The sequence below is a fragment of the Periplaneta americana genome, chromosome 3, assembly GCF_040183065.1.
Source record: "Periplaneta americana isolate PAMFEO1 chromosome 3, P.americana_PAMFEO1_priV1, whole genome shotgun sequence".
Classification (NCBI taxonomy): domain Eukaryota; kingdom Metazoa; phylum Arthropoda; class Insecta; order Blattodea; family Blattidae; genus Periplaneta; species Periplaneta americana.
This window is the reverse complement of record NC_091119.1, coordinates 101,492,767-101,520,484: the sequence shown is the minus strand read 5'-3', so window position 1 is coordinate 101,520,484 and position 27,718 is coordinate 101,492,767. Positions and strand designations below refer to the sequence as shown.

The 27,718-nt window shown below is 36.9% G+C and overlaps 1 protein-coding gene across 6 annotated transcripts in view; it reads left to right on the top strand.

The window, feature by feature from the left end:
- LOC138696333 (tudor domain-containing protein 5-like) overlaps positions 1-27,718 on the top strand; it is a 141,959-nt gene that overhangs the window by 88,308 nt on the left and 25,933 nt on the right. For 2 of the 6 annotated variants that reach the window (XR_011331332.1, XR_011331330.1), the window contains 2 exons: positions 8,022-9,239; positions 17,227-20,515. The exons of 1 other annotated variant lie outside the window; for it this stretch is intronic. Coding sequence is in view for 1 of the 5 variants with exons in the window: in XM_069821141.1 (XP_069677242.1) it covers positions 8,022-8,705 (684 nt within the window). In the remaining 4 variants the exon portion in view is untranslated. Of the gene's footprint in view, positions 1-8,021; positions 9,829-17,226; positions 20,516-27,718 lie in introns of those variants that run through there. 3 more of the 6 variants (XR_011331333.1, XR_011331331.1, XM_069821141.1) reach the window with 2 other exon arrangements.

Sequence of the window (27,718 nt, the reverse complement as noted above, 5' to 3'; positions counted from 1 at the left end):
GTTGGGAAAAAGTGTTTAATCATAGTATAGTGATATAAATTTAGATTGTAAATTATAAAAGTTGTGCTTTGTACAATAATTAGAATGAAATAAAAATATGTTTTTGGAATTTTTGTTTTTTATTTATATATCATCTTTTTTCCTTCTATATTCTTAAATAAACATTTTTTCCCAACAACAGTTGCAGTAAAATTCTCATGTATGTTTTAAGTGTGTTCGTAATCACCCATTGTCTCTTAAATTATGGAAATCATATTCAGTACAAAAATATACTATTGAGGATGACATTTATTTGTGCTATTCTTAATAATTTAAAGGCAAAAAAAAATAGCTTTTCTACTTTTTTGTCGTTCCCCTTTAGTCATTTAGATAAATATTCCAACAACTTCAGTAGGACAATCTTGCAATATGTCCTAATTTGTTGCAAATTACTTATTAAAAGTTTTGCAGTCACACTGCAGATTTATACTCAAATTTTTAGCTGTATTTATATAGTACATAATTGCTTTAATGTAAACTTGTTTTGACGTCTTATCATTGGGAAAAGAGAAAAACACTTTTTCAAACACCTTGAAACTACATAAGAAAATATTTTTTTCTACTCATATCTTATCTGTAATTTTGAAAGTGGTGCAATTTATTTTGATAGTTGACATCCTTATAACCTCTTTGTCCTGAATTTGATACAGAAATTGTAATTCTCAGGCTTTTCGTTTTACAGTAGAATGATTCTGGAGATTTTAGGTCCAGTAACTTAGTTATACACTACGTAGAGATTGATGGATGTGATAAAAGTATACGGATAAATTTTGTTTTTGTGTAAAACTTCAAATTCCGGTGCTGGAGAGAATTTTTCTCCATTCCACCCATCCTTCAAAACATGCATTTGCATATACTATAAATCCGATGTCTGCCCATTAGCTGTTCATCATCACTTCTCATCTATAAACCTATAATCTCCCTGCAATAGATTGCCACCTGTCTGATAGAGTAGTGCACTCAGCAAACCTGCACCTGGTAGGTACGACAGTAAACCACTTTAATGTGGAAAATGCCGGAAAATATTATTATTATTATTATTATTATTATTATTATTATTATTATCATCATTATTATTATTATTATTGTTATTTTTATTATTATTACTGTTATTATTATTATTATTATTATTATTATTACCATTATTATTATTATTATTATTATTATTATTATTATTATTGTTATTGTTATTTTTATTGTTATTGTTAAATTCTGACATAAACATTTTCATACTAAAACATATCTGACCTATAGTCATGAAAAAAAAAAAGAATAACTTGCTTTTGGAGTTCATATTCCAATTCCTTGTAAAGTAGGTCCCTTTTCACTTCACACATTTGTCTTAGAAGTTCCTTACTGTCCAGAAACACTTTTCAAAGATTTCTAGCAAGACCTTCGTCACATAGATCTTGATTACGTCAAAGCGTTCAAATCTCGAACCTTTCAGTGACCTCAATAGTCTGAGGAACAGGTAAATTCGCAAGAAGTCATGTCTGGACAGTATGAGGCCTGTAGGGTTGGGTGTTTGGCAAGAAAGTTTGCAATAAGATGTCCAGAATGGACGAGAGTGAGTTATAATGAAGCTGCCAGCCAGCCTTCAACAATAGTTCTGGTCTCTTACAGTGAACATCATCTCATACGTGAAAGAGAACTTATAAGTAGTACACATTTTTTTTTAATATTTGACCATAAGCTACTCATGATGAATCAAACTGTGATGGTCGTAAAGCAATGCTAGACATTCGTCACTCTTAACTGACTTTCCTTGGAGCAGTGATACTACTTAATTTGTGTTTTTCCCATAGCAATATAACAAAAAGCCTTCTTAATATTTTTCAATGGTCTCTACTTGTACTGTACATCACTGAGTTAATGGCAAAATTTGGTGCAGATTCTCTGATCAACGTGTTTGTAACAAAATTTATGCTTATTTTCTGATTACTGCACACAATCATGGTTGTACGAAACAAGAATACGACCATATAACAATAAATGCTGACTGTCTGCCAGTGACTAGGTTGGATGTCAGGCGTGCTAAAATTCTGTTATGCAGAGAAATGTTCAAGGTCACATGCCACAAACTTTCACTGTCATATTGAAAGTAGTTTAGGAGTAAATGAAGTCTGATAAGTCTGTTCCAAGTCAGAAGGAAAGTTCTGGCATGTAAGCTGTGTGATAGGGGAAAGAATGAGCTATCAAAAAGAGAGTTTGTTTCATGATGTTTAATATTATACGAATCTACTAACACGAGAAAGTTCATCTCAGACCAAAATCCTATCTTCCTCCATACCCATTGGTCATACAGCCACGGCACCTAAGGTTGCAGAACAGGTCTTGCCTCCTCTACTGTACCTTTTGATCAGACTCATAAGATGTTTAGCTTCTATTTCTTGTTTATGCCGAAACTTAAAAACATTTCACTCAAGCTGTGACCCAGAAGTCAGATTCATAATTTCTTCTTGTTACATGTTTCCAGTAGACCAAAGGTAGATAATACTTAGGAATATTCAGAAGCAGTCACCTTTTTTAAATGCAGGGTAAGAAAATCATAGATTAATCTAAGATAAACTTCGAATGCCATATCAGCTAAATGTGTTGGATTTTTTTCTCCATTAGACTACACAGAATTCATTGTGTGCTGATTGTACATTGTAATGGCCTGCCCTGAATACTGAATTGTTGAGACTTTTTTTGTGTTAAAATGATGTAGTTTTTCCATAGCATGACCATGCTTCCTAAAAGGGATGTGTTTTAAGATTAAAATGATTGTGATATTATTCTTCTGTAGTTAGATGGCCTTTTATTGCATGTGGTGCAAGGATTTCGGTGTGTCATTAATTTCTTTGGATATGTACAAATGTGCGTGTGCTTTCGAAGTTTATTTCGAGTTGCAGTTACACACAAGCTGAATGGCATGGGTCTTTATTTTAAATAAAAAAAAAAAAACACGAAATGGTGATGAACTCGAAATCAGCTGAAACAGTTGTCTTTTAAGTCCTGTTTCTTGCATAAGATGAAATAAATTAAATGATCAGCCCCAGACCACTATGTTTCAGAGAAATTAATTATTATGTAAAGAATTAGGCCTATGTGTATTTTCGTTGCGAATTGTTTTTAAATCCAACAGTGAACAGTTATGAAAATTGAAAGTCATTATTAGAGAAATTTCTGCTCGATTGTGAAAACATTTGTTGCACATTGTTACATAACATAGAAAAATGTTAAAGGTGGAATGAAGAGATGGATCAGTCTTTTAAACTTTTTTTTTTTTTAATTGTGCATTACTTAATGATCCATCCTCATATTTTAGTAAATTCTCTGGTTTGGAAGTAATACACAGTACACTTAGAGTGTCATCTACATCAGTTTAATTCAAGAGAAAAAGGGTATGATTCTCTGGATGCAGAAACTATGCAGGTTGGTCATATTCCAGTGTGTGTTCGTATTCGTAATAAAAGATAACTGAAACATAACATAGAACTTTTTAAATTCAAAACGAATTAAATAACATGCTTTCAACATTCTGTGTCATTGTTATGATGTAAAGGTTGTATTGTAATGAATTCTGTAGTCCTATTTCCTGTGGTGTTAATTGGATGCCTATTAAAAGAGAAATTGTTTTGTTCCCACTTTCAGTGTTTCTGTAACATTTATATGTGATACAGCTTCACGATTCTTAAGTAGATAAGGTAAAGGTGTTAACCTTGAGACACCATGAGAGCATAATGGTGACATTAACGTGGAGTTCCAGGTTTTCATGACCTCGGTACTAAACTTGAGGTGGTGTGGTCATCAACACCATGCTCTGACTGCTTTTTATCCCCGAGAAAGACCCAATACTCAATTTGACAGGAGGCTGAGTAAAGCCTGAATCCATGTTGGAAGTTTGTTAGTGAGAAAATCTGCCACCTAAGATTGGAACCAAGACCTTGCAGTCCCTGGAACTTGTGTGTATCTGTTATTCAAAATAAACTTCGAAAGTTATACAGATTCGAACATCCCATTTGTAAACAAGAACTGGAGAAAGTATCACAGTTCACATTTTTGTTTTCATTTTATGAAATCAAAGCATCTTCTTTTAAAACATTACAAATGTCGTAATTTTATTTGCAAATAACTTGTCACTTGTGTTTTGTGTTTCGTAATAACAGTATTAAATACCTGTTTGGTTGTATGAATATAATTTAGATTGTATCATGAAAGTACCAACTTATTTGATCAATAAACTTTTGTGGCATTTTATAAACAATAGTGGTTATATTTCAAATTCTTGAGGCAATTTTATTTCCAGTTGAGTTGCACACCTATATGAATTGAATTAAAATTACGTTATGAGAGCTGTAAAAAGTTCTTACTCCACATGCAAAAAAAAAAAATTCCAAGAGTAATTCATTTCATGTTCTTGCTTCTGAAAATATTTACCTTATTTGCAGTGAATTCTACAGTGGAAATATAAAATTACAATTCATGTAGATGTTATTGTCGTTGTTGTTTTCTAATGCCAGGCGTTTGACAATAAAGTCATTTGAGTTGCACAATGGGCAGTTAGGGGACTATTCATGTAGATGTGGAACTCAACTACAATTAAACAAAATTCCCTGAAGAATATGCAATAACAACTACTATTGAAGACTCCAATCTTGGAACTTGCGAGGTGATGTAGCGGGGAATCAAAAACAACAGATAACTTACTGAGACTTTTGTATCATCATTGCATGTGTTCAATATTACAAGACGTTCTGAAAATAATTTCACCCATCGTAGACTGGAGATCGAGGTACTATCTGATACAAATGAATTCCGGAGCAAGGGACAATCAGTTTTTTATATAGACGAGACCTCGGTGAATATCAATATGATATTTCGAAAATTTGGTAAAATGGGAGTGTAAGCGTCCACATGAACTGAGAAGAATTCTGTAGACACATTGAAAATGTAGGAAAACAATGGGGTACCGTGAAGATCATGGACTCCAATCATATATGATTAATAAAATTATTAGGCTTGTAATGTTGGGGACCGATTATACAAGTTGACTGCAGTATTGTACATAGACCGAGGACGTGAGCTAGTACAAGGACATTGACTTGGTTCTGCAATCGATTACATGAATAACAAGGTGCACATAAACAAATCTGGACAGGTCTGAAAGTAAGTATACACTACATAGCATTACAAAGATATATTTTTACGTACCTTTCGTTATGTGCAGAAGAACTATCATAGAATTATTTGTGGGTTTGAGTTTTCTCCTTTATTTTCTTGTGCTACAATGTCTTGTATACAGTATAATATCGCTTGTAACCTTGTAAATTTGTATCGCATAATTTACGTATAATATTCCCGTCATTCACTTCAAAACTCTCACCAAATTCCACTGCAAAATATGCGCCTGAGAACCTTCAACCTTTTGCATTATTATTCAGCAGGTACACTGTTTATGCATGCTACTGTAGTGACTGGCAAATGGAGATTCAGCAGGTACATTGTTTATGCACTAGAGTACTGACTGATGAATGGATAGTCAACTTGAAACCACGTAACACATCCTATTGGTCCCCAACATTACAAGCCTAATTATTATAAATTGAAGGGGGCTTACGACAGTGGTAGTGATAGTGATAACATTAGTAATACTGATGACGGTGATGGCAATAGGGGTAGTGAGAAAAGTGACACTGCATCTGAATGTGATGCAGACATGACTTGCTCAACAGCTTCCGCTTGAGGTAGGAACAGAACACAATTTTTAGACATCTGGTTGCAGGCTAGCATTACTAATAGGGGTCAGTATCGCGAACTGTAGGGTCGCGTCGCATTCCTGTCAGGTTCCAAGATTAGAGTCTTCAACATTGTTTACAAGGTGTTATTATAGAGCAAATATGGATATATTATTTGTTACAGATAAACCTAGTTTTGATGTGGTCACTGTTGCAACGTCTTATTCAAAAGTATGATTATTAATCTCTAGAAAGATCTTCTACACTTCGTACTAAATGTCTTTAAGTATATCACAGATAACATTCAGATTAGTTTTATGTTACTGCCTTTACTTATATTTGAAAATCAGTTAATTGAAACTCATCAGCAGCAGTATCGGTGATTACATCAAATTGATCCATTTTACTTTTAGATAAAATAAGTCATTCCAGTATCTTACTGGGCATACTGATATTCTTTATTCTTTTGGTCAGTGTTATAAGTCATTCCAGTATCTTACTGGGCATACTGATATTCTTTATTCTTTTGGTCAATGTTCTTGGGCTATTTTCTGCAGTCAAATGTTTACCATTCGTAAAATATGATCTTTGCAATTCTGTGATGTTTGATCAGAACATGTTAACTCCTAAAAAGCTGTTTTCAGATAAAAGCACTTTTATTTTCACCTTTCCTTTAAAAGTCAGAATTCTAGTTTACTTACAAATGCGAATGAAAATAACATAGATTAGGGCACTATTTAATTATTATATGCACATGCTCATGCTTTTCTATAGCTTCTAAGTAGGTGTGAATAGCGGAAAATGGCCATTTTTGGAGTTAAGTTTTGACCAAACACCACAGAATTATTCTTGTTTTTCTGAATGATGATAGCTCAGTTGTCAGTATCTGATTTTTGTCTTACATGTTAATTTCGTTTTTTATACAATAGTTTTAGTTGTGCTACTGGTCTCTCAATTATGAATCATATTTCTGCTACTTCCATGTTTTTATTAGTTAATTAATTTATTTATTTTGCGTCTTTCACAACCATTAGAGAAACTTTGTAATTACTATAATTTTAAAAAGTGTAAGAGTTATTTCCAGTTTAATTTATTTTTGTATGTTTTAGTGCCCCACCATTTTGCCTGAATCTATTTATTTTAACATATTGGTAACCATCTTTGCCATCTCTGTAAGCTATCTCAGACTAATGTAGTTATTTGTTGAGATTATTTTCGTTATACAGTAGACTCCCTCTATCTGGCAAATATGAATCAATGCCAGCCTGTATAACCGATTTTGCCAGTTAATTGGAAAACAGTTTTATAGGTTATTTAAAGACATACTGGTACAGTCCTGTTGAGGTGCTGCCATTTTGCAACTGATGTTGCTACCCAGTTCACTAATTGGCTACCTCAAAAGCTTTAGGACTGAGGCCTTTGAATTAGCTGTTCTGCCACTTATGAACAGGCAAGAAAGTACGTATTACTCACGTAATAGCTGTTCGTGCAACCAAAATCATCACATAACATTGACATTTTGTGATAACATCACACTCAGTATATATACTGCACATCATATAACAGAAATCTGAGAACCCAACACAGGTTCTTGCCTGTTTTAAAGATGGCGGTTTTCGACCTCACTTCCTCATGTGTAGTTAGTGATCTAGATGGCTGTTTCTTAGTTTCACTTGTGTGCACTTCGATAATATTGCCATCTAGTAGTGATAGCTTCAGATATCTCATTAAAAATGTAGGACACTTTTATTTTGTAACTTATTTACTGACTGTCCCTCGTATTTTCAGTTTTCTACTTTTTATTTAAAAGTGCCATTGTTTTGAAATTGCTGATTATTTGGGTGCCAGATACGAGGAATTCTACTGTAATTACTATGGGTTTCATTTCATTTAGTGTCCTGACTAAGGGCAGGTCTTTCACTGCAAACCCAGCTTTTTCCAATCTTTCCTATTTTCTGCCTTCCTCTTCGTTTCCTCATATGATCCATATATCTTAATGTCATCTATCACCTGATATCTTCTTCTACCCTGAACTCTTCTCCCGTTCATTATTCCTTCCAGTGCATCCTTCAGTAGGCAGTCTCAATCAGTAACCCAATCAATTCCTTTTCCTCTTCCTGATCAGTTTCAGTATTCTTTTTTCACCCACTCTTTTCTTGCTATGGATGTATACATTGTAAAAAGTGTCAGAGAGATTAATTAAGAAGTGGAAAAAGCATTGTCAATAACAAATTTATAAATCTGTATGTTTTGTATTTTCAGACTGGCGTAGATCTTACACTACCTACTGTCACAGTTACCAGACCACCACCAGGTTTCACTTCAGACACTAGTGTTGCGAACAAGCAGCCTTTACCAGCCGAAGGACCATCAGCTTCAATCCAGAAGGCTGCAGATTTTCGAGATGTACAAAACCCGACATTTCCCCAATTACAAACTCCACATTCCAACATCAATCAGCCAAATTACTTAGTGCCCCAAACACCATGTGTGAACCCAGTACAGATGTTCCCAGGCTCTTATTTTCCGCAGACAGTACCTGTTCAGCAGCCTATGTCTCTCTCTGAACAACTTCTACAGCAACAAATATTACAAACAATCATGTTTAGTGACCCTGCATTGGCGATGTTAGTCTCTTCCCAGATGGCTGCTAATCATATCAAAGCTGTAGCAGCTATGAATACTGCTCCTGCATTTCCAGTACTTAATCCTCCAGTGATGTTCAACCCAGCCCCAGTTAACCCTAGAACCACTGTTACTGAAAGGGCAGCAAATTTAGGACAATCAGAGGTAGATATTTCAGAGATTTCCACTGCCTTATGTAAAGATTCTACAAGTCAATATCAGCCATCAACCAGTGGTTTCAGAACCATGTACCCCAGAACCAATAGTAAATTATCCTGCTTCTCCAGAAGAGACAATGACACATTCCAGCATCCAGAATAGAACAGCAACCACTAACACAAGGGAATCTCCAACTTTTTTTACCAAACCTAAAAGTGATAAAGTTGATCAAGTAACTCAACACATGTCACAGTTGTCGGCTGGTGTCCAAACAACTAAAGACTCTACCTTATTGAGAAAAGAAGTGGAAACAATAAAGATGGTCGAAAATAGTCCTTTGATTCCACCTACCTTATTGAGAAAAGAAGTGGAAACAATAAAGACAGTCGAAAATAGTCCTTTGATTCCACCTTCGATTTCTGTCAAACCTGATTGTGATAAAAGTGACCAAAAAACTCAACACATGTCACAGTTCTCGTCTAGTTTTGAAGCATCTTTTAACCTTTCTTTAACAAAGGACTTGAAAACAGTAAATCCAGTTCCCAGTAATGACTCAATGGAAAGTGCTTCAAGCTGTTCAGAAATCATAAACAATGTCTTTGAAGATGCACAGAAAGGTGCAGAATCCATTGTTCAAGATGGACCATGCGATGATCTCAACCTCGGTTATACATCTGGTTCAGATGATATTTACAGGTAGGCCATTGTTTTTTTTTTATTATGTTTTGAAGAGTCAGTGTATGTCAGATAAATCTTTTGTCTCAAAAGTTTTCTTTTCGTTATAATCATTTGCATTATTTGTAGAGCTTCAAATTCAACACTAGAAAACCTTGTTACACTACAAACAACAAATTGTTCTGTTAATACAGTTCTTATACTTATTGGTACGTATTGGATTTTTATGTACTAAAAGCTAATATTCCAAATAGCTATGTTTATAAACGAGAAAGCAATATTCCTGCTCTTATATAAATAATACTGCTGTGTTTGAAAGAGGTATTCAATTATACCAAATGACGCAACTCCATGTTCGTTATTTCATCAACGTAGTTCATGCTTTTTGTCTACTCTTGGTCAACAGTTTCCTCTCACAGAAGTTTGTGGGTGGCTTCACTATTGTCCATCTGAGTGGTTATGTTGCAGGGTCATCAAAACAGGGACATCACTATGGCAGTTACTTAACTGGGTCCATTTCTTTAAGTTATTTTAAACAGTTGTATAATATTCCCTAGAAGTCCAATTGCGAACAGTAAATGTTTTCAGGAAATAGCTAAGATGGTCCAATCACAAGCCTTTATAGAGGGACCAACATAAATGGGTGGGTGAAACCGAGATGCAACATAACCACTTGGACGGACTGTAGGTAGTGTTTGCTTTTCAAATGCAAATTCAAATGAACACTCTCAACCATTATTTACAAATTAGAAAGCATGCTTCCACTAGATTCATTCTCCAGTCTTTGTGTTAAAGTTCTGAATGATGTGAATAGGGCCTCAGAATTGTTCTGTTCTATGTCACATACATTCAAGTATGTGTATGTGTGTGTGTATCTAATGCTCTGGATTTAACAATGAAGTCATCATCCTTCTTGCTTCCCAGTATTTTGATGGAAGGTCCACAAATGTCCTAAGAGTTTCACAATTAGCCAGGTGCTCCATCTCCAAGTCCTCTTCAACATTCAAGTATACTTGGTGTAATTTTTAACTTTTAATATCTAAGAATCCGGTTTCTATTCATCACGTAGCATGTTAGATTTAGATTATCACTGGGAATGTTAACTTTTTTAACAATATACATCTCTTGGTTATTCATACACTTCTGAATAGCTTTCGTAGTAATACGTGAAGTCTTTTACTTCTTGGGAGAATGACTTCCAAAGAGTATCCATCTTCATTCTTGAGTGCTTCACTCTCCAGTCTTGTATTACTTTCTTCCTGCTTGAAAATAAGAAAAATGTTTCATACATATCCTAGACTGGCCATGTCCAGTTTTTAGTTCAGTAGCTCTTATAACATGTGTCGTTTGAACAAGAGATCTCTAAGAGAGGGATCATCTATCTAACACAGTGTATAAAGAACAAGAGATAGTTTTAATAATCTAGTGTTGTTGTAATGTAAAATATAACAAATTGCAAACAAGATAGCTATAAGAGTAAAGGTTTTCTCTTTAGATGCCATGAAGGTGCATGGGAGACATGGGAGTAGAGCTCCATAATTTCAAGACCTTTGCATTAGAATGAGGTAATATAGTCAGCGCTGTATTTTAACCACTTTTTTACCTTTCGGAAACATCCAGTGCCCAATTTTACAGAAGACAGAGTGGATCCTGACTGAGTGTAAGTTTGGCAGTTACTCTATCAACTGAGCTGCTGGGACGAATTTTTGCTTTCTGTGAAGAGAGTACCAACCTCTTACACTACCCTTAACGTGGAAGACCAGGGAATTAAATAAAAAATTTCAATAACAGTAGCTCCATATAACATAACTATTAAAGAAATTTCTGAGACTCTGAAAACATAATCCTTTGTCTTGGTTCCTTGTATGCCATACCTGTATAGGAAAGCATGGCAATACAATCCCTATGGAATTTACAGTCAATCTGCTTTCTAGAACATTCACTGAAAACATTCCAGATGACCTCCTGGATAGCAGTTTTTCATTACTGCTGCACCAGTGATAAATACGATTATGAATTATGGAGAAATATCTTGGACATTTCATGTTGCGTATTTTAGTATATTTTCGGGTTTCTATATCTTCTTCATATCCCATAACATGTGAGGGTTACATCAGTCTGGCGATTTCGATTGTGAGGGATATAGGGAGCAAGTCTAGTGGTAGGGCTGCTATCTCTAAGTCTCTAGACTGAATTGAACAGTATTTCCTATGTTCTGGATGTCACAGTTATACTGCTGATGCTTGGTTCATCAGGGCCTCGTTTGTAAGAACAGGGAATCGGAGAGGCTATGTTTTTGTCTCAATAATAAATTATTAGGAAGAGTGAACATTGTCAACTACCTTGGATTTTTATCATCATTTACACATGACCTTGACATACAAAATATAATTATCGAATTTATTAAAACGTTATGCATAATAAATTCAGTTTTGAAACTATCATTAGCTCAGAGGAATACATGAATCAAAATTTATAAAACTCTTGCCCGACCAGTTTTATCTTATGGATGCGAAACTTGGACCATAAAACACGTGACTCCTCAAGAATAACTGCTGCTCAGATGAAGTTCGTGAGACGCTCTGCAGGAGTCACAAAATGGAACCACAAAAGAAAAGATGATATCCTGAAAGAACTCACAACCAAACCAATATTACAAGTTGTAAACAATCAAAGGAAAAATTTGGAAAATCATGTCAGAAGGATGGACAGAACATGCATCCCAAAACAAATCCTGCAGTATGCTCCTTATGGAAGATCTGTTGGTCGCCTAGATAAAAGATGGACTGATGTGAAACTGTAATAGACCACCTGGTCTAATATATTGTAAATTTTATTAGTAACAACAATGTAATTTATTCGTCACAACAATAATTCCTTTCTACAATTCGCCTTAAACGCTCTCGTCAACAATTGGATTTTCACTCAACACAGTATTCGTTATAGCACTCCACCGACGACAATGACAATTTACTTGGACTAGTACGAACAACAATAAACTGTTAATCTTAACTAATATTTACAAAGCACTATTTACAAATCAGAACTATCAGTTCTCAGTTCACAGTTCTTCCATCTCAGTCACTCGAGTTCACAGTATCTCGAACCACAGACCTTCAGAGACAGTTCACTGTACTCGAACTCGGGTCCCTCCAACTGCGGTCCACTGCACTCGAACTCAGGTCCCTCCAACTGCGGTCCACTGCACTCGAACTCAGGCCTTCGGATGCTGACGCAGATGCGGACGCACACTCGAGTCGAACTCCGGTTGGCTTGACTGGCTTGCTTGCTCTGGCTTACTCACTGACTGAATAACTGAAAAACTCTCGAGTTCGCTGGCGCTTCTTCTTTTATAGCAAAATCATAGTTGCGAGAAATTTCTACAGGTGTGTAGAGAATTATCTGGATATCTCCACTTCGACGGACTTCTCGAAGAGTCGGGAAGGTCCGTTCCCCATTTATTGCGTACGCAGCAGTTGCGCGCGCACTCTCGCTCCACTCTCTCGCCGCGTTGGCCCTTTCCCCTCTCCGCCGCGCGCCATTCCACCGTGCTCCGCGCGATCTGCTTTCTTGCGGGACGCTGGTCGTGAGTTCGAATCTCACGTCGCTGTCACATTGCTCCCTCCTTAGGACTGCTCGTCTCGGGCAGTCCCTTGGTAGGCTGCTAGTGGGTCCAACGTTTGGGGTCCTCCTGCTGCTCCCTCCTTATGGTGGCGCCACCCCATCCTTGGCTTGGCTGGGCAGCGATACTCGTACTGCGTGGGCGCCATCTTGCTTTTCCACTTGGGCCTCCAAGGAGAGCTCGCCGGCCACGGGTTGGTCTTCGGCGTCCATCAGGAACACTTCATCCCGACCAAGACGGAGTATACGGCGCCGGACGTCCACCGTCGCATCGAGTAACCGCATGGCGTCGAGTCCCAGGACGATGTCCTCGGTGATGTTGGCGACGAACACCCACATCTCCAGTTTCCTCTTCCCCAAGGTCAGGTCCAGGAAGACCTCTCTCTGGATGGGCAAGCTCTCGCCTGAAGCAGTCCGTAGCTCGTATTGGCGCAGCGGCGTCCTCCCAGGTAGGCCACGCACGACGTCTGGTCTGGCGATAGTGAGCATCACCCCGGTGTCCACCAGTACTCTGCATGGACGGCCTCTTATCCGTCCTTCAGCAATCAGCCCATCGTCGCACCTTCTGTCGACCGGTTTCAGGACGAGCCGAGGGGACGGTGATGATGGCGCCGACGTGCTCCTCCTAGCATTGGCCTCCTCTCTCTCCTGACTGTTGCCAGGTCGGTCGCAACTCCTCCGCAGGTGCCCAGGTTCACTGCAGGACCAGCAGGTGGGCACCCGTCGTCTCCGTTGCTCAGGCAACTGTTGGTTTCTCTCGGTGTCAGCCACCTCTCTCTCCTGCCGGTGGCCGGAGCGGTCGCAGTCCCTCCTTAGGTGTCCCGGTCTCCCGCAGGACCAGCAGTTGGGCGTCCGTCGTCTCCGCCGCTCCGTTGACTGTTGGCACTCCTCGACGTCGGCCACCTCTCTCTCCGGCCGGTGGCCAGAGCGGTCACAGTCCCTTCTCAGGTGTCCCGGTCTGCCGCAGGACCAGCAGGTGGGCGCCCGTCGTCTCCGCCACTCCGTTGACTGCTGGCGCTCCTCGACGTCGGCCACCTCTCTCTCCTGCCTGTTGCCGGATTGGTCACAGTCCCTTCTCAAGTGTCCCGGTTTGCCACAGGACCAGCAGGTGGGTGCCCCTCGTCTCCGCCGCTCCATTGACTGCCGCTCGGGTGGCTTCGGTTGGCGCCCCCCAGCATCCGTCGCCGTGACGCTCCTGATCCAGTGCGGTGCTGAGACTCCCACCGCCGACTTGGCCACCTCCATCCTGAGGGCCGCCGCCAGAGCTGCGTTGATGGTGCGATGCTCTGCTAAGAGTAGCTGTTGTCTTATTTCGGGGTCTCGAACCCCGCTGCCGAAGGTGTAGGCCGCCTCTCCAGCGATGAAGTCATTAGGTAGGCCCCTGAGGGCCTTATGGGCCAGTTGTTCCACTGCCATCGCAAATTCTTGTAGGGACTCGCCTGACTGTTGGACCCTCGTTTTTAGTTGGGTCCTGAATGCTGCCGCAAGTTTATGGTCACCATAACGTCCCTCCAGGGCCGCCATTATCTCAGCGGCTGTCCCATCTTTTGGAACGCTGTGAAGAATCTCCGACGCCTGTCCCTGAAGCGCGGCCAGCAGCTGAGTGGTTTTCTCTGCTGGCGTCCACCCATTGTGCTCTGCGATGGCCTCGAACTGGCGATGGAATATCGCCCAAGACGTCGTACCGTCGAACTTCGGCGTCTTGACGTTGCAATGTCTGGCTGAGGGCGATGGTTCCACATGGCCACTACATGAGGTCCTCAATTCTGTCGTCGATCTTTCCACGGCCCGTTGAACTTCCTCGGCAATTATCTGTTTCTGTTCTCTAGCTTGGCGATCCACCAACGCGAGGATGTGTTTGTTTTCTACAGAGTGTTGGTCCATTAACGCGAGTATGTGCTTGTTTTCCTCAGCGTGTTTGTCCATCACCTCACTCGTCTGCTCTTGACGACGCTCGAGATCGCGGATTTTGCCGTCGAAATGGTCTACATCCTGTCTCAACTCGGCTACTGTCTCGTTTATAGTTGTAAAATCCTGTTTAGGTTGTCAAGATCGGCTTTGAGTTCGTCTTTCACGATGGCGACAATTCCATCTACATGGGCCGAAACGCTTTCAATTTGCGCTCAACTCCGCTTATGTCGCCTTTCACTTCACTTATGTCACTTTTCATCTCTGTTTTCACTTCACTTATGTCGTTCTTAACCTCACTGATGTGCTTGTTCATGTCGTTCATGTTATCTTTTACTTCACTAATGTGCATGTTCATTTCTGCTTTCATTTCTGCGATGGCTTCCAGGATCTGCTGTAGGTTCTCCATTGTCGATAATATCCCGATTCTGACACCAATGTGAATTTTATTAGTAACAACAATGTAATTTATTCGTCACAACAATAATTCCTTTCTACAATTCGCCTTAAACGCTCTCGTCAACAATTGGATTTTCACTCAACACAGTATTCGTTATAGCACTCCACCGACGACAATGACAATTTACTTGGACTAGTACGAACAACAATGAACTGTTAATCTTAACTAATATTTACAATATGTTTTGGATGATGATGATTATTGAGAAATAGGATACGGCAGTGATTACAAAATTACCCTGAGGAAACATGTCCCATTACATCGTGGACTCAAATCTCCAGTGTGGAAAATTGATGCTCCAACTGTTTGGCTAAGTGTGCACAAGACCTTAACATAAAATTAGCTCCTTACTTGTAATGGGACCATTATCTCAAAGAAATTGAATCTGGCAGATTGCTGACTTCATCTGCGTGAATACATGCATAATGGAATGTAATTGGATGCAAATTAATTTTGTAAGTCTTGAATGTGAAAATAAGACTTATTTTCACTTGAAGATGGATGGAAAAATTCCATTTGTGACCCACAAGGATATATTTTGTCTGTCCTCTAGTATGTAAATATTATTGATTGTAATTGATGACTTAGTTTAATATATGAGTTTAATTCATTGTTTTCACTATTGTGTAATCAATGTTATAATTTTAATGTCTGTATAATGAGTATTTTTATTAATTTTATTGCTATGGTACATTTATGATTTCGAACTATTTTGAATGATCTCTAGAGAACTAATTTTCCCCAGCTTTGCCTACACCCCTTTTTCGTACTTTTTTTTTTTTTTTTTTTTTTTTAGGAAATGAACTTTATCACTGAATATTATAATGAATTTACAGTATTTCAAATACAAAATAATATGTAGGTATACTGTCAGCAAATACCTAATCCAATTAGAAAGTGTACCTTTTCATTTTCTTCATCAAAATCCGGAAATTTATCTCCAGAGCTAAAGTCACTTGAAACCTCTTCTAAATCAGAATCTGAGTTAATACAACAAATTGTCTTGTGCATTAGACAGTGCATTACTAATGCTACAATTCTTCAATGATTTAACCACTGTCTCAGTTTTCACATGATTCTTTGACTCATTCACAAACTCAGTATCAGTGTATAAGAGGCACCCTGTTTTTCAGACCTATTTTTTTAAGAAAAAAAAATGTGTCTTATATTCCAGGAAATACTCTTTTTTGAGCCAGTAGACTTATGACATAAAAATATCATATGCTTGTACAGACACACTCTTTCAAGCATATGTGATGTTTGGACTTAAATGTGTATATTGAAGTGATCAAGTGCTGTGAGGAGCATGTCTACCCCTTACTATGTGAAACATAATAGTAAACAGACATATGCGTGTTTGAAATGCTGACGACAGATGAAACATGTCACTTGTCCAATATGAATGGCAGTGTTGCACTGTAATCCACAAGTGGTTGATGGAAGTGTATGATCAGGACATGTCAGAGGAAAGATTGCAGGAATGATATCATGCTTTCTATGATGAACATGAGAGTTTGAAAGACGAGCAGTTTTCTGGACATCTATTAACATGCACTGGAGAGAAAAACACTGCACAAGTGGATGCCTTGATTTGCCCTAAAGCTTGGTTCAGATGCAACAGCTTACTTGATGTTTTACTTGCACATGCAAAAAGATGCAAGTAAGGAATGTGTGGACTGTAACACTGAGCAATTTTTAGAACTAAACAAAGACTGAACACTAAGTTGGAGGCATTCAGTTCTAAAAATTGCTCAGTCCACACGGTTCTTCTTACTTACAACGTTTTGCATGTGCAAGTAAAATGCCAAGTAAACTGTTGCATCTGGACCGGACTTAACACAAGAGTGTTTGTCAATGAAATTATTGCAGAATTGGGTCTCAATCATGTGCAATAATACTGCACCATCTTTCAGAACTCCATGAAATTCAGAAATTCACCACAAATAAACCATGCAACGGATACCAAATTTTATTATACTGAAATAGAGGTAAACTCATCGAGTTTTTTTTTCTTCACAGATACTCAATCTTTCCATCTCTGCTGATATGGCAGACATCTATGTGATAACTGATAATCCATAATAATTCCATGTGTGTGTCAGCCTGATCGGATTGAAGACTCAACAGACTTACAAACAGAAGTTTCCTCTGAGTGACTCGGAGGAAATTTCAGTGGTGAAATAGTGAAAAGTGATCATCTTGGTAAGAGTTTAAATGTCTTACAATATAATGTACAAAGTTTCAAGAAAAAGACAGAAGAGATGGAGGTATATTTAATTTCTAAATGCATTGATGTGTTAAGTGTTTGTGAGCATTGGATGTCAAGAGATGAAATTGAACTTGTGCATATGGACAGTTACAAACTTGCTAACAAATATTGTAGAGTTAATTCATTACAGGGTGATGTTTGTTTGTTTCTTAGAACAGATATTGATTTTAATATCATAGATTTAGGAAACATATGTCATGAAAAACATTTTGAGGTAACTGCAGTAGTGTTACCTACATATTGATTAGTAGTTATTTCAATATATAGAACACCTGACAGTGATTTTAAAATCTTTCTTGAATGCATTGAGCACTGCTTACAAATTCTGTCTTATCAGTGGTTAGGATATAATATAATAATAGGTGGTGATATTAACATAGATATAAGATTGAACACTAAAAATTCTAGAGATTTGCTTAATGCGCTGAGATCCTATGGATGCTACTGTACAGTTTTTAGTTCAACAAGAGAAGCTGCATGCTTAGACAATATTATAACTAATATAAACTCTAAATTTGAAGTAGAAATAGTAGAACCCGGGTTATCTGACCATGTGGCAATCCTGTGGAAACTTAATCTGCCTGACAACCAAGATCATAATATCTCAAACAGTTATATTTATAGAAGAGTATTCTCTCAAAAAGGTATTGAGTTTTTCGTTAGGGAAGTGAAGCATAAAGATTGGATTGCCAGTTTAGAATCTCACTATAGAAATTGCAGAGGCGGTGATTTATTTGATGGTTTTTTTTTTCATATTTTTATTGACCTTTTTAACTTTTATTTTCCGGAAGAAGTGAGGAAGATTAAAAGAACAGAAGTACGACACGACAAAAGCAAATGGTTTACAAAGGAACTGGAATATATGAAAAATAGGATGATACTACTGTCGTCCATATATAAATTTTCTGGGAAGGAAGAAGACAAAGTTGAATATAAGAAAGCAAGGAAAACTTACAAAGATTCATTAATAGAAACAAAAAAACAGAGAAATGCTATTTTCATTGAATCATCCAACAACAAATGTAGAGCTGCATGGAACTTGATAAAGACAGAATGTAACAAAGGTGTCAAAAATCAAAATATACCAATTGAACCCAATGAAATGAACAGGTATTTTCTTGAATCTGTGGAGCATATCATTTCAGAGATCAGTTCTTCACATATAACAGCAGAAGTTCTTCTAACAAGCACACCTGTGCAAGTGCCAGAGATGGGTTTCAAATGGCAGTATACATCATGTGAGGATATAGTTAATATTGTGAACAAAATGAAAGCATCAAACAGCAAAGATATTTATGGAATATCCAATAATTTCCTGAAGCAAGTGATTAATTATATCGTATATCCATTGACAGTGTGCATCAACGATTGTCTGGAAATGTGGATATTTCCAAATAGTCAAAAATACTCGAGGATTTGCCCAATATACAAGAAAGGTGAGAAAGAGAATCCAAGTAGTTATAGGCCGGTACCGTATCTATTATTCCTATTTTTGGAAAAGTGTTAGAATGTGTAATGAAGACTCAATTGGCAAATTATTTTGAAGGAAATTACTTATTGTGTCATACACAGTTTGGTTTTCGTAAAGGTAGAACAACAGTTGATGCTATTTTATCACTCCTGGAATCAGCATACAATGGTTTTGAAGATAAAATGTACTCTGAGATCACGTTATGCGACCTAACAAAAGCTTTTGATTGCGTTTCACATGACATTTTAAGACTTAAGCTACAATACTATGGTATAAATGGAAGGGAGTTGGATCTCCTCTCATCATATCTGTCTGGTAGAAAACAAATAGTAGAAATTCAAGGGATCAGATCTTTTGAAGGAGAAGTGCAACATGGTGTCCCACAGGGTTCCATCTTAGGACCTTTCTTATTCCTAATTATTGTAAATGATTTAAGTTACAACATTATGGCCAAATCAACATTATATGCAGATGACACTTCTTTTATAACATGTTCGACTAGTGCAGCAGAACTGCGTCAGCTAACCTCAAATACAGTTTTGGAAGCAGCAGAATGGTTCAGAGCAAATAAGTTAATTTTAAACGAGGAGAAGACTCAAAAAATTAATTTTGTCATTGAAAAAAGAAGAAGGGTCTGAAGAAAAGGCAGTAAAGTTACTTTGTATCCATCTTGATACAAAACTAACCTGGGATTGCCACAGTGAATACATCTCTCGGAGACTGTCCAGAGTCCTGTACCTCTTAAGAGTAATTAGAGATAAACCCGGGCAGTACCTAAGAAGTGTTTATTTTGCTTTTTTTCATAGCATATTGAAGTATGGAATCCTGGTGTGGGGAAACAGCAATAAACTTATTGAAGTCCTACTCATTCAGAAGAAAGCAATAAGAATTATCACAGAAGTACCAAGCAAAGCACATTGTAAACCACTGTTCATACAGGAGTCCATCTTAACAGTTGTTAATGAATATATTCTGGAACTCCTTCTTTACATCAAGAAAAATCTTTATGGCTTCACCAGTAGGATGGATAAACATGAGTATAATACTCGGAATAAAGAAAAACTGGACATACCATTTTGCAGACTATCCAAAGTTAAAAGTAGTCCTAACATGTTGGGCTGTAGAATGTTCAACATGTTACCACAGGAAGCACAGGAAGTGTCACTTGACATATTCAAAGTCAAAGTGAAAATGTGGCTTCTTAGAAACCCATTCTATTCTGTACAAGAATATTTTGAATCAGAAAATCAAGCTGTTGATATTTTTTAGGTTTCTTTCTCTGAATTGTATTATTATTTTGTAATTATTAGGAAATTCTCATAAATTGTTAATCAAATCAAATAATATTTGTGATCAGTGTGTTACAATTTTCATCTAGATATTAGCCTATTTTTGATAATCTTGACTCTCAATTGTAAACTCTAAGGAGTATTTGTGATCATTTTGTTTTATGTTTAGTGTTGTAATAGAATAATTTTCTTTTTTGCACTATAATTTCACACGTGTAATTTGACAATGTCATTAGCTTTTGCTATAATGACAGCTAATAAATACTATATTACAGAGTCGACCAGAGCCACAGCAGTAGTAATACAGTTGAAAATTAGTACGGAGCAGAGGTACAAAGACAGTGTCCTTCACAAACCTCTGAGATACCCTTGTAGGTGTCTGTAGTAATGAGCCAGACAGCCGACTTGTTGAAAGATTTAATCATTACCCCCGTCTTCAATCAGCTGTGGCATCAGCCACGTTTCAAACATGTTTATACAGCTGGTGCTGACATACTGCGGAGAAATTTTAATTACTTCATCTTTCGTAAACGAAATAGAACATGTTCAAAACCAAGCTCTCATGCTCATTACTGGTGGAATCAAAACAACTCCAATAGATTCTATGAGATTCCTCACTAACATTAACAGCATCAAAATGACAATAGAAGAAAAAGCACTGATTCAACATGAAAAACTTACCAGATTACCAGGAAACAATTGGCATTCATACAGTCCTCTCTGTAGATTAAAAACTCAAAAGGTTTTATATCCATGGTTCAAGAATTAAAACAGAAAATCAACATCCCGAATTTAAAAGAAAACTTACAAATTAAACCAAACCCTTTAATTCTATTAAATATAGAGTATAATCTAAATTTAACAGAAGAAATACTGAAATCAGAAGTAAACACTGAAATAATGAAACAATTGTCTTTAGAGACAATTAATATTAGGTACCCTCCACAAAACTGGCTTCATTTATACACCAGCGGATCCTTGATTTCCAGGGAACAAGGTAGCTGTGCAGGTGTTACGTGCTGTCTCTTCTCACTTTATAGATCTCTTGGATATGAAACAACAAGTTTTGATGGAGAAATCATTGCAATAAATGAAAGTCTCAGGAATCTTCTTTGCCACATCAGTAAATTTTTAAGAATGCAGTTATATTGTCAGACTCCAAAGCAACTATTCTATCAATAGTCTCGAGACACACACCTTCATCTCAAACAGCAGAAATATCTAACATGCTCTCTCAATTAATATCACTCAATAAAAGAATTGTATTCCAATGGATACCATCCCATTGTGGAACCTGGGAAACGAGAATGCGGATGCTTTAGCAAAGAAGGACAGCACTGCTACTTACAGACCTGTTACTAAATCTACATATTACTCTGTGAAAAGATTTATTAAATCTACATACTTAGACTTCAACAAACAAAATTTGATAACACAATCTCAAGGGGAAAAAATGGAACTCTCTGCATCATAATCCACAGTTAATTCCTGATTTACCACGCAAATCATCTGTAGCTGCATTTAGATTGGCAACAGGCCATGACTGTTTGGCCAAACACCTGCATAGAATTGGAATGTATCAGTTCCCTAACTGCCCATTGTCATTGTACAACTCAAACCAAGAAATGGATTCGGAACACCTCAAAATCTGTGCTTCAGCGGCTGACCATGACAATGTCTTTGAAAAATATTGGAGTGCATGAGCTCAAATGACTTTACTGTCAAATGCCTGGCAGTAGAAAACAACAACAACATAATTGAAAGAGAAAAATTCTATCCTGCCAAAATGGTTCTATTTGTGAAGTTTTCTAGAAAAAGGAATTGTGAATGCTGACAGATGTTACAGCACTGACATGGATGAAAGCCGCCATTTCAATGAAAGAGGTCATGCCTTCTCAATTCAGACATCATCCCCTTTGATGTCAATGTAAGACTCTGCACAACAGCAAACATCTTGTCAAATTCGGTCACTCCACTATAGTCCCAACATCATGCCCAGCACCTTCCCCCATCTTCCCAGTTATGCAAAAGTTAATGAGAGGGTAGCATTTCATCAGCAATGAAGAAGTTAAAGAATTAGTTCGAAAGTTAGTACATGTGCAGGGCACAAACTTTTAAGAGAAGAGCTTCTTATACTTCGTGAAGTGGTGTAATAGCTGGTGACTTATTTACAAATGGCTTTTAGAGAACCCAGAGGTTCATTACCACCCTCACATAAGCCTGCCATCGGTCCCTATCCTGGGCAAGATTAATCTAGTTTGTGGTGACTGTGTCGAAAAATAAATGAAGAATTTCACCTCCAATCCATAATGTATTTGGTCTCCAAAATGAAAATTCCTATTGATGGCAAACCTGTGAAACTTATTTTCGGACTACTCTTCATATTTTTGACGAATTATTGTGCATTCAATTTAAGTAGTTCGTTGCAAATCCATATGCATTTAATCTCTCTCTCTTTCTCCTTTTTTTTTTTTTTTTTTTTTTTCAGGAGCGATGATAGTGAAGAGATTTCAGATACTCCACCACCTAAAGTAAAGCTAGAGCCACACTATGTTAAGAAAATAGGTACATTATTGTCAGTATATATTGCTTATTTTTAATAATTTATAGTGATTACAGGCAAAGTAAATCTCTTCAATATTTCCTGAGCACATGGTTATATATCCATTTGATTAGACTTGAGCTATAATGTGCCCAAAAGAGGTGAAACTGTGATTATAATATTTGACCAATGTTTTTAAATTGCAACTACAGTATTATCTTTTAACTGCTTCGTTACTTGACACGCAACTGACAGATTTCTTCTCCTTCCCTGTGTAATGTGGTTGTGTGCCACTGCGCAACCAAAAGCCAGAGCTCAGGTCCTAATGAACAGCCTGTAAAATTACGTCCATATTGTACACAGCCAAACTTTGCTACTGCTTTTGTTTGTGTTTGGATAACAACCCCGCCCTGCTATCAAGTCCCTAAGTTTGTCTAACATTTCCAAGTTGTTTTTATGCCTTTCAACATAAGCTTGCTTCTAAAAAAAAGCAAGGGTGGCTAAAAATTTGGAGGTTTACTTTTATAAAATCAGTAATTATACAGACAGCCCCAACAAAATATGAACGAATTTATTTTGTTAATATTGAGAAGCTATTAGTTATTTGTTCATGATACTGTTGGAGAACACAAAGCAGGCTTGGGAGTTTATGTTAAAATGGTTTTGACAGTTTTGCAGAGAATAAAGGTTGTTTTATTCTATGTTGAAACAAAGTCTTTGATTCAGATGAAATGCCAGTACCGTCGATTTTTTAACTGTAGAAAGGCACCAACTTCTGGATCAATTCTCCAAGTAGTGAGAAAATTCAAAGAAAATGGAAGTGTTCTTAACTTAAACAGCGAATTCAGGTACACCAAGAACTGTTACAACAGTAGAAAATATTGAAGCTGTGCTGCAGTTACTGGCTCGGAGTGCTCATAAAGGATGACACAGATGTGCACTAGAAGTTGAAAATGAGACCGATGTCTCTGAGAAGAATTAAAAAAATTGAGTGAAACACATGTTAACAGCAAATGACAAACATATCTGCAACAACATGTGCAGTAACTTCATTTTCAAGATGGAAGAAAATGAGGACTGGATTCAGAATGTTTGATTCATGGATGAAGTGCATTTTCATCTCAATGGTGTCGTGAATCGTCAAAACTGGAGATTCTTGGGTTCACACCCACCAGAAGAAATGTGGAACAACCACTTCATAGTCCGAAATGCACTGCTTAGTGCGCTCTAAGCACGAAAAGCATTATTGGTCCCTTCTGGTTTTCAGATGAAAACAGGAATATGCTGACCGTCAACAAGGAACAATATCAACATATCATAAGAAGATTCATAGAACATTAGATGATTTCGGGATCCAACAGGATGGTGCAACATCACATACTGCAGACTCTATAATTGTATTCTTGAAAGAACATAACTGGATGATTTAAAAGAAAAGGACTTTTTTTGGGCTCCTCACTCATCAAACTTAAGCCCTCTTGATTTCTTTTTATAGGGATATACAAAGGACAATGTTTATGTGCAGAAGCTTAGAATCATCTGTGAGCTGAAGAGAAACGTGGAGAACTTCATTGAATCTATATCTGACGACATATGGCAGAGAGTTATTGACAATTTTAAAGAATGTTTAAATCATTGTATTGCCATTCATGGTGGTCATTTTGAAAATGTTATTCATCGTGCATGAATCTCCCATGTCCTGTTTTTAACATGTGCAGTAATAATTGAAATATATAAAATAAGTTCAAGATTGTTCATTATTAAAATCGTTCATATTTTATTGGCGCTCTGGTATTATAGATCCTATCTAGCCAGAAATTATACCATTATTGCATGAAATCTCAGATTTTTCTTCCAAAGTGCGTGCTGAAAATGACAGAATAAACACTGTATAATATTAATCTTCATTAACTAAAACACGAAAGTCACCTTCAATCATTTGTCTTCCACAATATAGTAATTAGCTCTAATTAAATATTTCCACTTGATGAAAATTATAGTCACTTCGTACCTACTGTATAGGCCCAAAAATAAGCCGCACGTTATATCCAAATTTTAACTGTGAAAAGCTGAGGTGCTGCGTATATTCGCGATTCTGGTAGTGAGCACAATGTACCTATGGGAGGAGGTCCGCGTTTTAATAAACAGAATGCCCATAGAAGCGAATAGATGATGTTAATATTGGTTTTGTGTTTCATTCTTTCGGGTTTACCAACCTTTTGTTATTTTTATATTGTAGGAAGAGCTGTGACATCATAGCTCCGATGCCATTAAGTCATTCTAGTAAATATGTTGGAGTGCATATGACATGAGTGGAATGTCACCTTGATGTCTGCTGTGTGCAAACCTCTGTGATTGTAAACAGATATAGTGTTGCTGTTGTAGTTGTATGTTAAAATGGAAAAGCTCAAAAATATTTAGTGCATACCTCACAGACATTACTATTTCCCTCCTCTGTATTAAGAAAAAAGTTTACTTATTACTATTACAGTTAATAGTGATTGATACCATGCCTAATAAGAAAAGAAATCTGTTGAAGGGAAATTCTGTTGTATTGTTTTTCAACCAGAAGGAGCAGCAATGAATCAAACTATTTTAAAAATGTTATCAAGAGTGAATGATTAGATTTATTTACCTTTACCACAGAAAAGCACAAAGTATACATGTTAGCATTTAGCCCTGTCACAGTTACAGCCTTTTCCCTCTCATCGTCAAAGAAGTACGGACTTACAATTGCAAAAGAAGATATTGCGCACCATACTGTCACTTTCATACTGTGAAGTGGTTTCTCATTAATTTCTTGTGGCTTTGTGGCAGACCAATAACGGAAATTTTGTTTGTTAATAAACCTAATAAATGAAAATGGGCTTCATCGCTCATCAGTAAGTTGTTAATGAGATTTTGATTTTCATTAATTAACTGCAGAAGAGTCTGACAGAATTGAAGTCTGTTTCCATGGCCCTGTTCCTGTAGTGCATGAATAATTTGAATCCTATGAGGGTGGAACTGAAGATCATTGTTGTTGTTTAGTGCCTTGCATCTGACAATGAAGCCATTAGCATTATTATGTAAAATCCGACAAATGCTGCGATGGAAAGCCCAAGTGACACAGAAAGACAACACGCAGACTGGCATGGACTCTGTTCAATGGCCTCACTCACTGCCACTATGTTGTCAGGTGTACATACTGTTTTCACACTACCCCCTTTTTTTCTTTTGTATAGAACCAGTAGCCTCAAAGTTACGAACCCAGATCTTCCAGATCTTGATGGCATTAGCTGATGAAACAGCATCATTGTGATGAACCCCAAACGCTCTCTGAAATTCATGCTGAGTGATTATGTAACTGTCACCATTGTAACTGAAATGCTTTAAAGTGTTCTACCAGATGGCAGTAGCGTCATTCTCCCCACTCAAGCCAAATCAAAATAAGTGTTGTTGCAAAATTGCTCGATTCATTGCCGCACCTTTTACTACCCTAGATAGGTTGGATGAAATAAAATTGCATATCAGTAATTTTTCTTCCCCTCAGTCTCTCTGATTATTGTCTTTTTTATTTTTCTCCCTCGACGAATTTTAAGGGTGTGGCCTATTTTTGGGCCAATATGGTACATTAAAATTCAGATGTTAGTAATCATCTTATCACTGAGAAAAATGAATTCTTTATCACAGGCTGTATCCAACAGAAAAGAGATTCCACACTGTTGACTAGCAGAGTAGAGTAAAATCTAATCTACTGTATGTGGAACCTTTGGAAACCAAGCTTTATTTTTAAGAAGTATTTCATAATACAGTATTGTAGACAGCTTATCCTATCAGCAGCTATATCTTTTCAATCAATATGTTTTAAAACAGGAAAGGCATTTTCACAGGAATTGTATAGTTTTTCTATTAACGCATTCAGTTATATAACTACATCTGATGTTCTTAATTCCTAATATTTCAGAAATGGCAAACAAGATCGTTCACTTGATTAACTTTTCCAATAGAGCGTACTTAAGTGTTGACGAAATAGTGCGAGCCTTCACAGACTTCAGTGGACGTCACGTAATTATAAAAGTATTGGATGCAAAGGGTATTCGACTACCATTCTCTGAAATAGAACGAAGAAAGGAATCCACTATCTTCGAGCCTCTTGATGGGTAAGTATTTTTATTTCAATTATCTCTCAGATTTACCAGTACATCCACATATGCTGTAAAGTATAGAAATTATCGAAATGAAGGCATACACTTTAGAAGTCCAGTTCATTATGACTTTTCACTTTTTCACTATACAAAGGATCGAGAGAAATCATTGTAATGCTGCAAAATGTATGTTTCGAGATTTAAATATTTTCAGCATCTCTGATACTGAAAAGGTGATTTTTTGGCATTCTGCTTGCTTATTTGTCCATCCATTTGTGTACAGAAATTTTTCATAAATTATTGGACAGATTTTGTTAATATTCAGTATGTAGGCTGTCAGTTCATCGACGAATAAGCATATGGGCTATTCCATCTCAAATCGACCGAAATATAGAGAAAATTGACCTTGCAATTTTTAAATACAATGACACTTTTTCTGTCCATTGACAACTGTGATACAATGCTTTGTGCAAAGTTTGAGGCATCAGAACTTCATAGTTTTTAAATTAAAAATATTTAAATTTATTGTATTTTCATAAAATTAGCAACTTTAAACTGTTGTGGCTCCGAAACCCTTTCACCCAATGATCAAAATCATGGTTTATTTTGATGCTGAGAAATTAAAGTTTATATTGACATGTAAACAGTTTTTCTTACTTTTTATGGAAATGGAGAAATTTAGATTTTTCTTCATTAAGACGTCTTTGCCCACGAAAAAATATTTTTAAAATATATGGTTATATTCCGCTTTGAAGGTACAAATAAACACATATTTTTTACTGGTGCACCGTTGATAAGAAAGTATTGAAAATA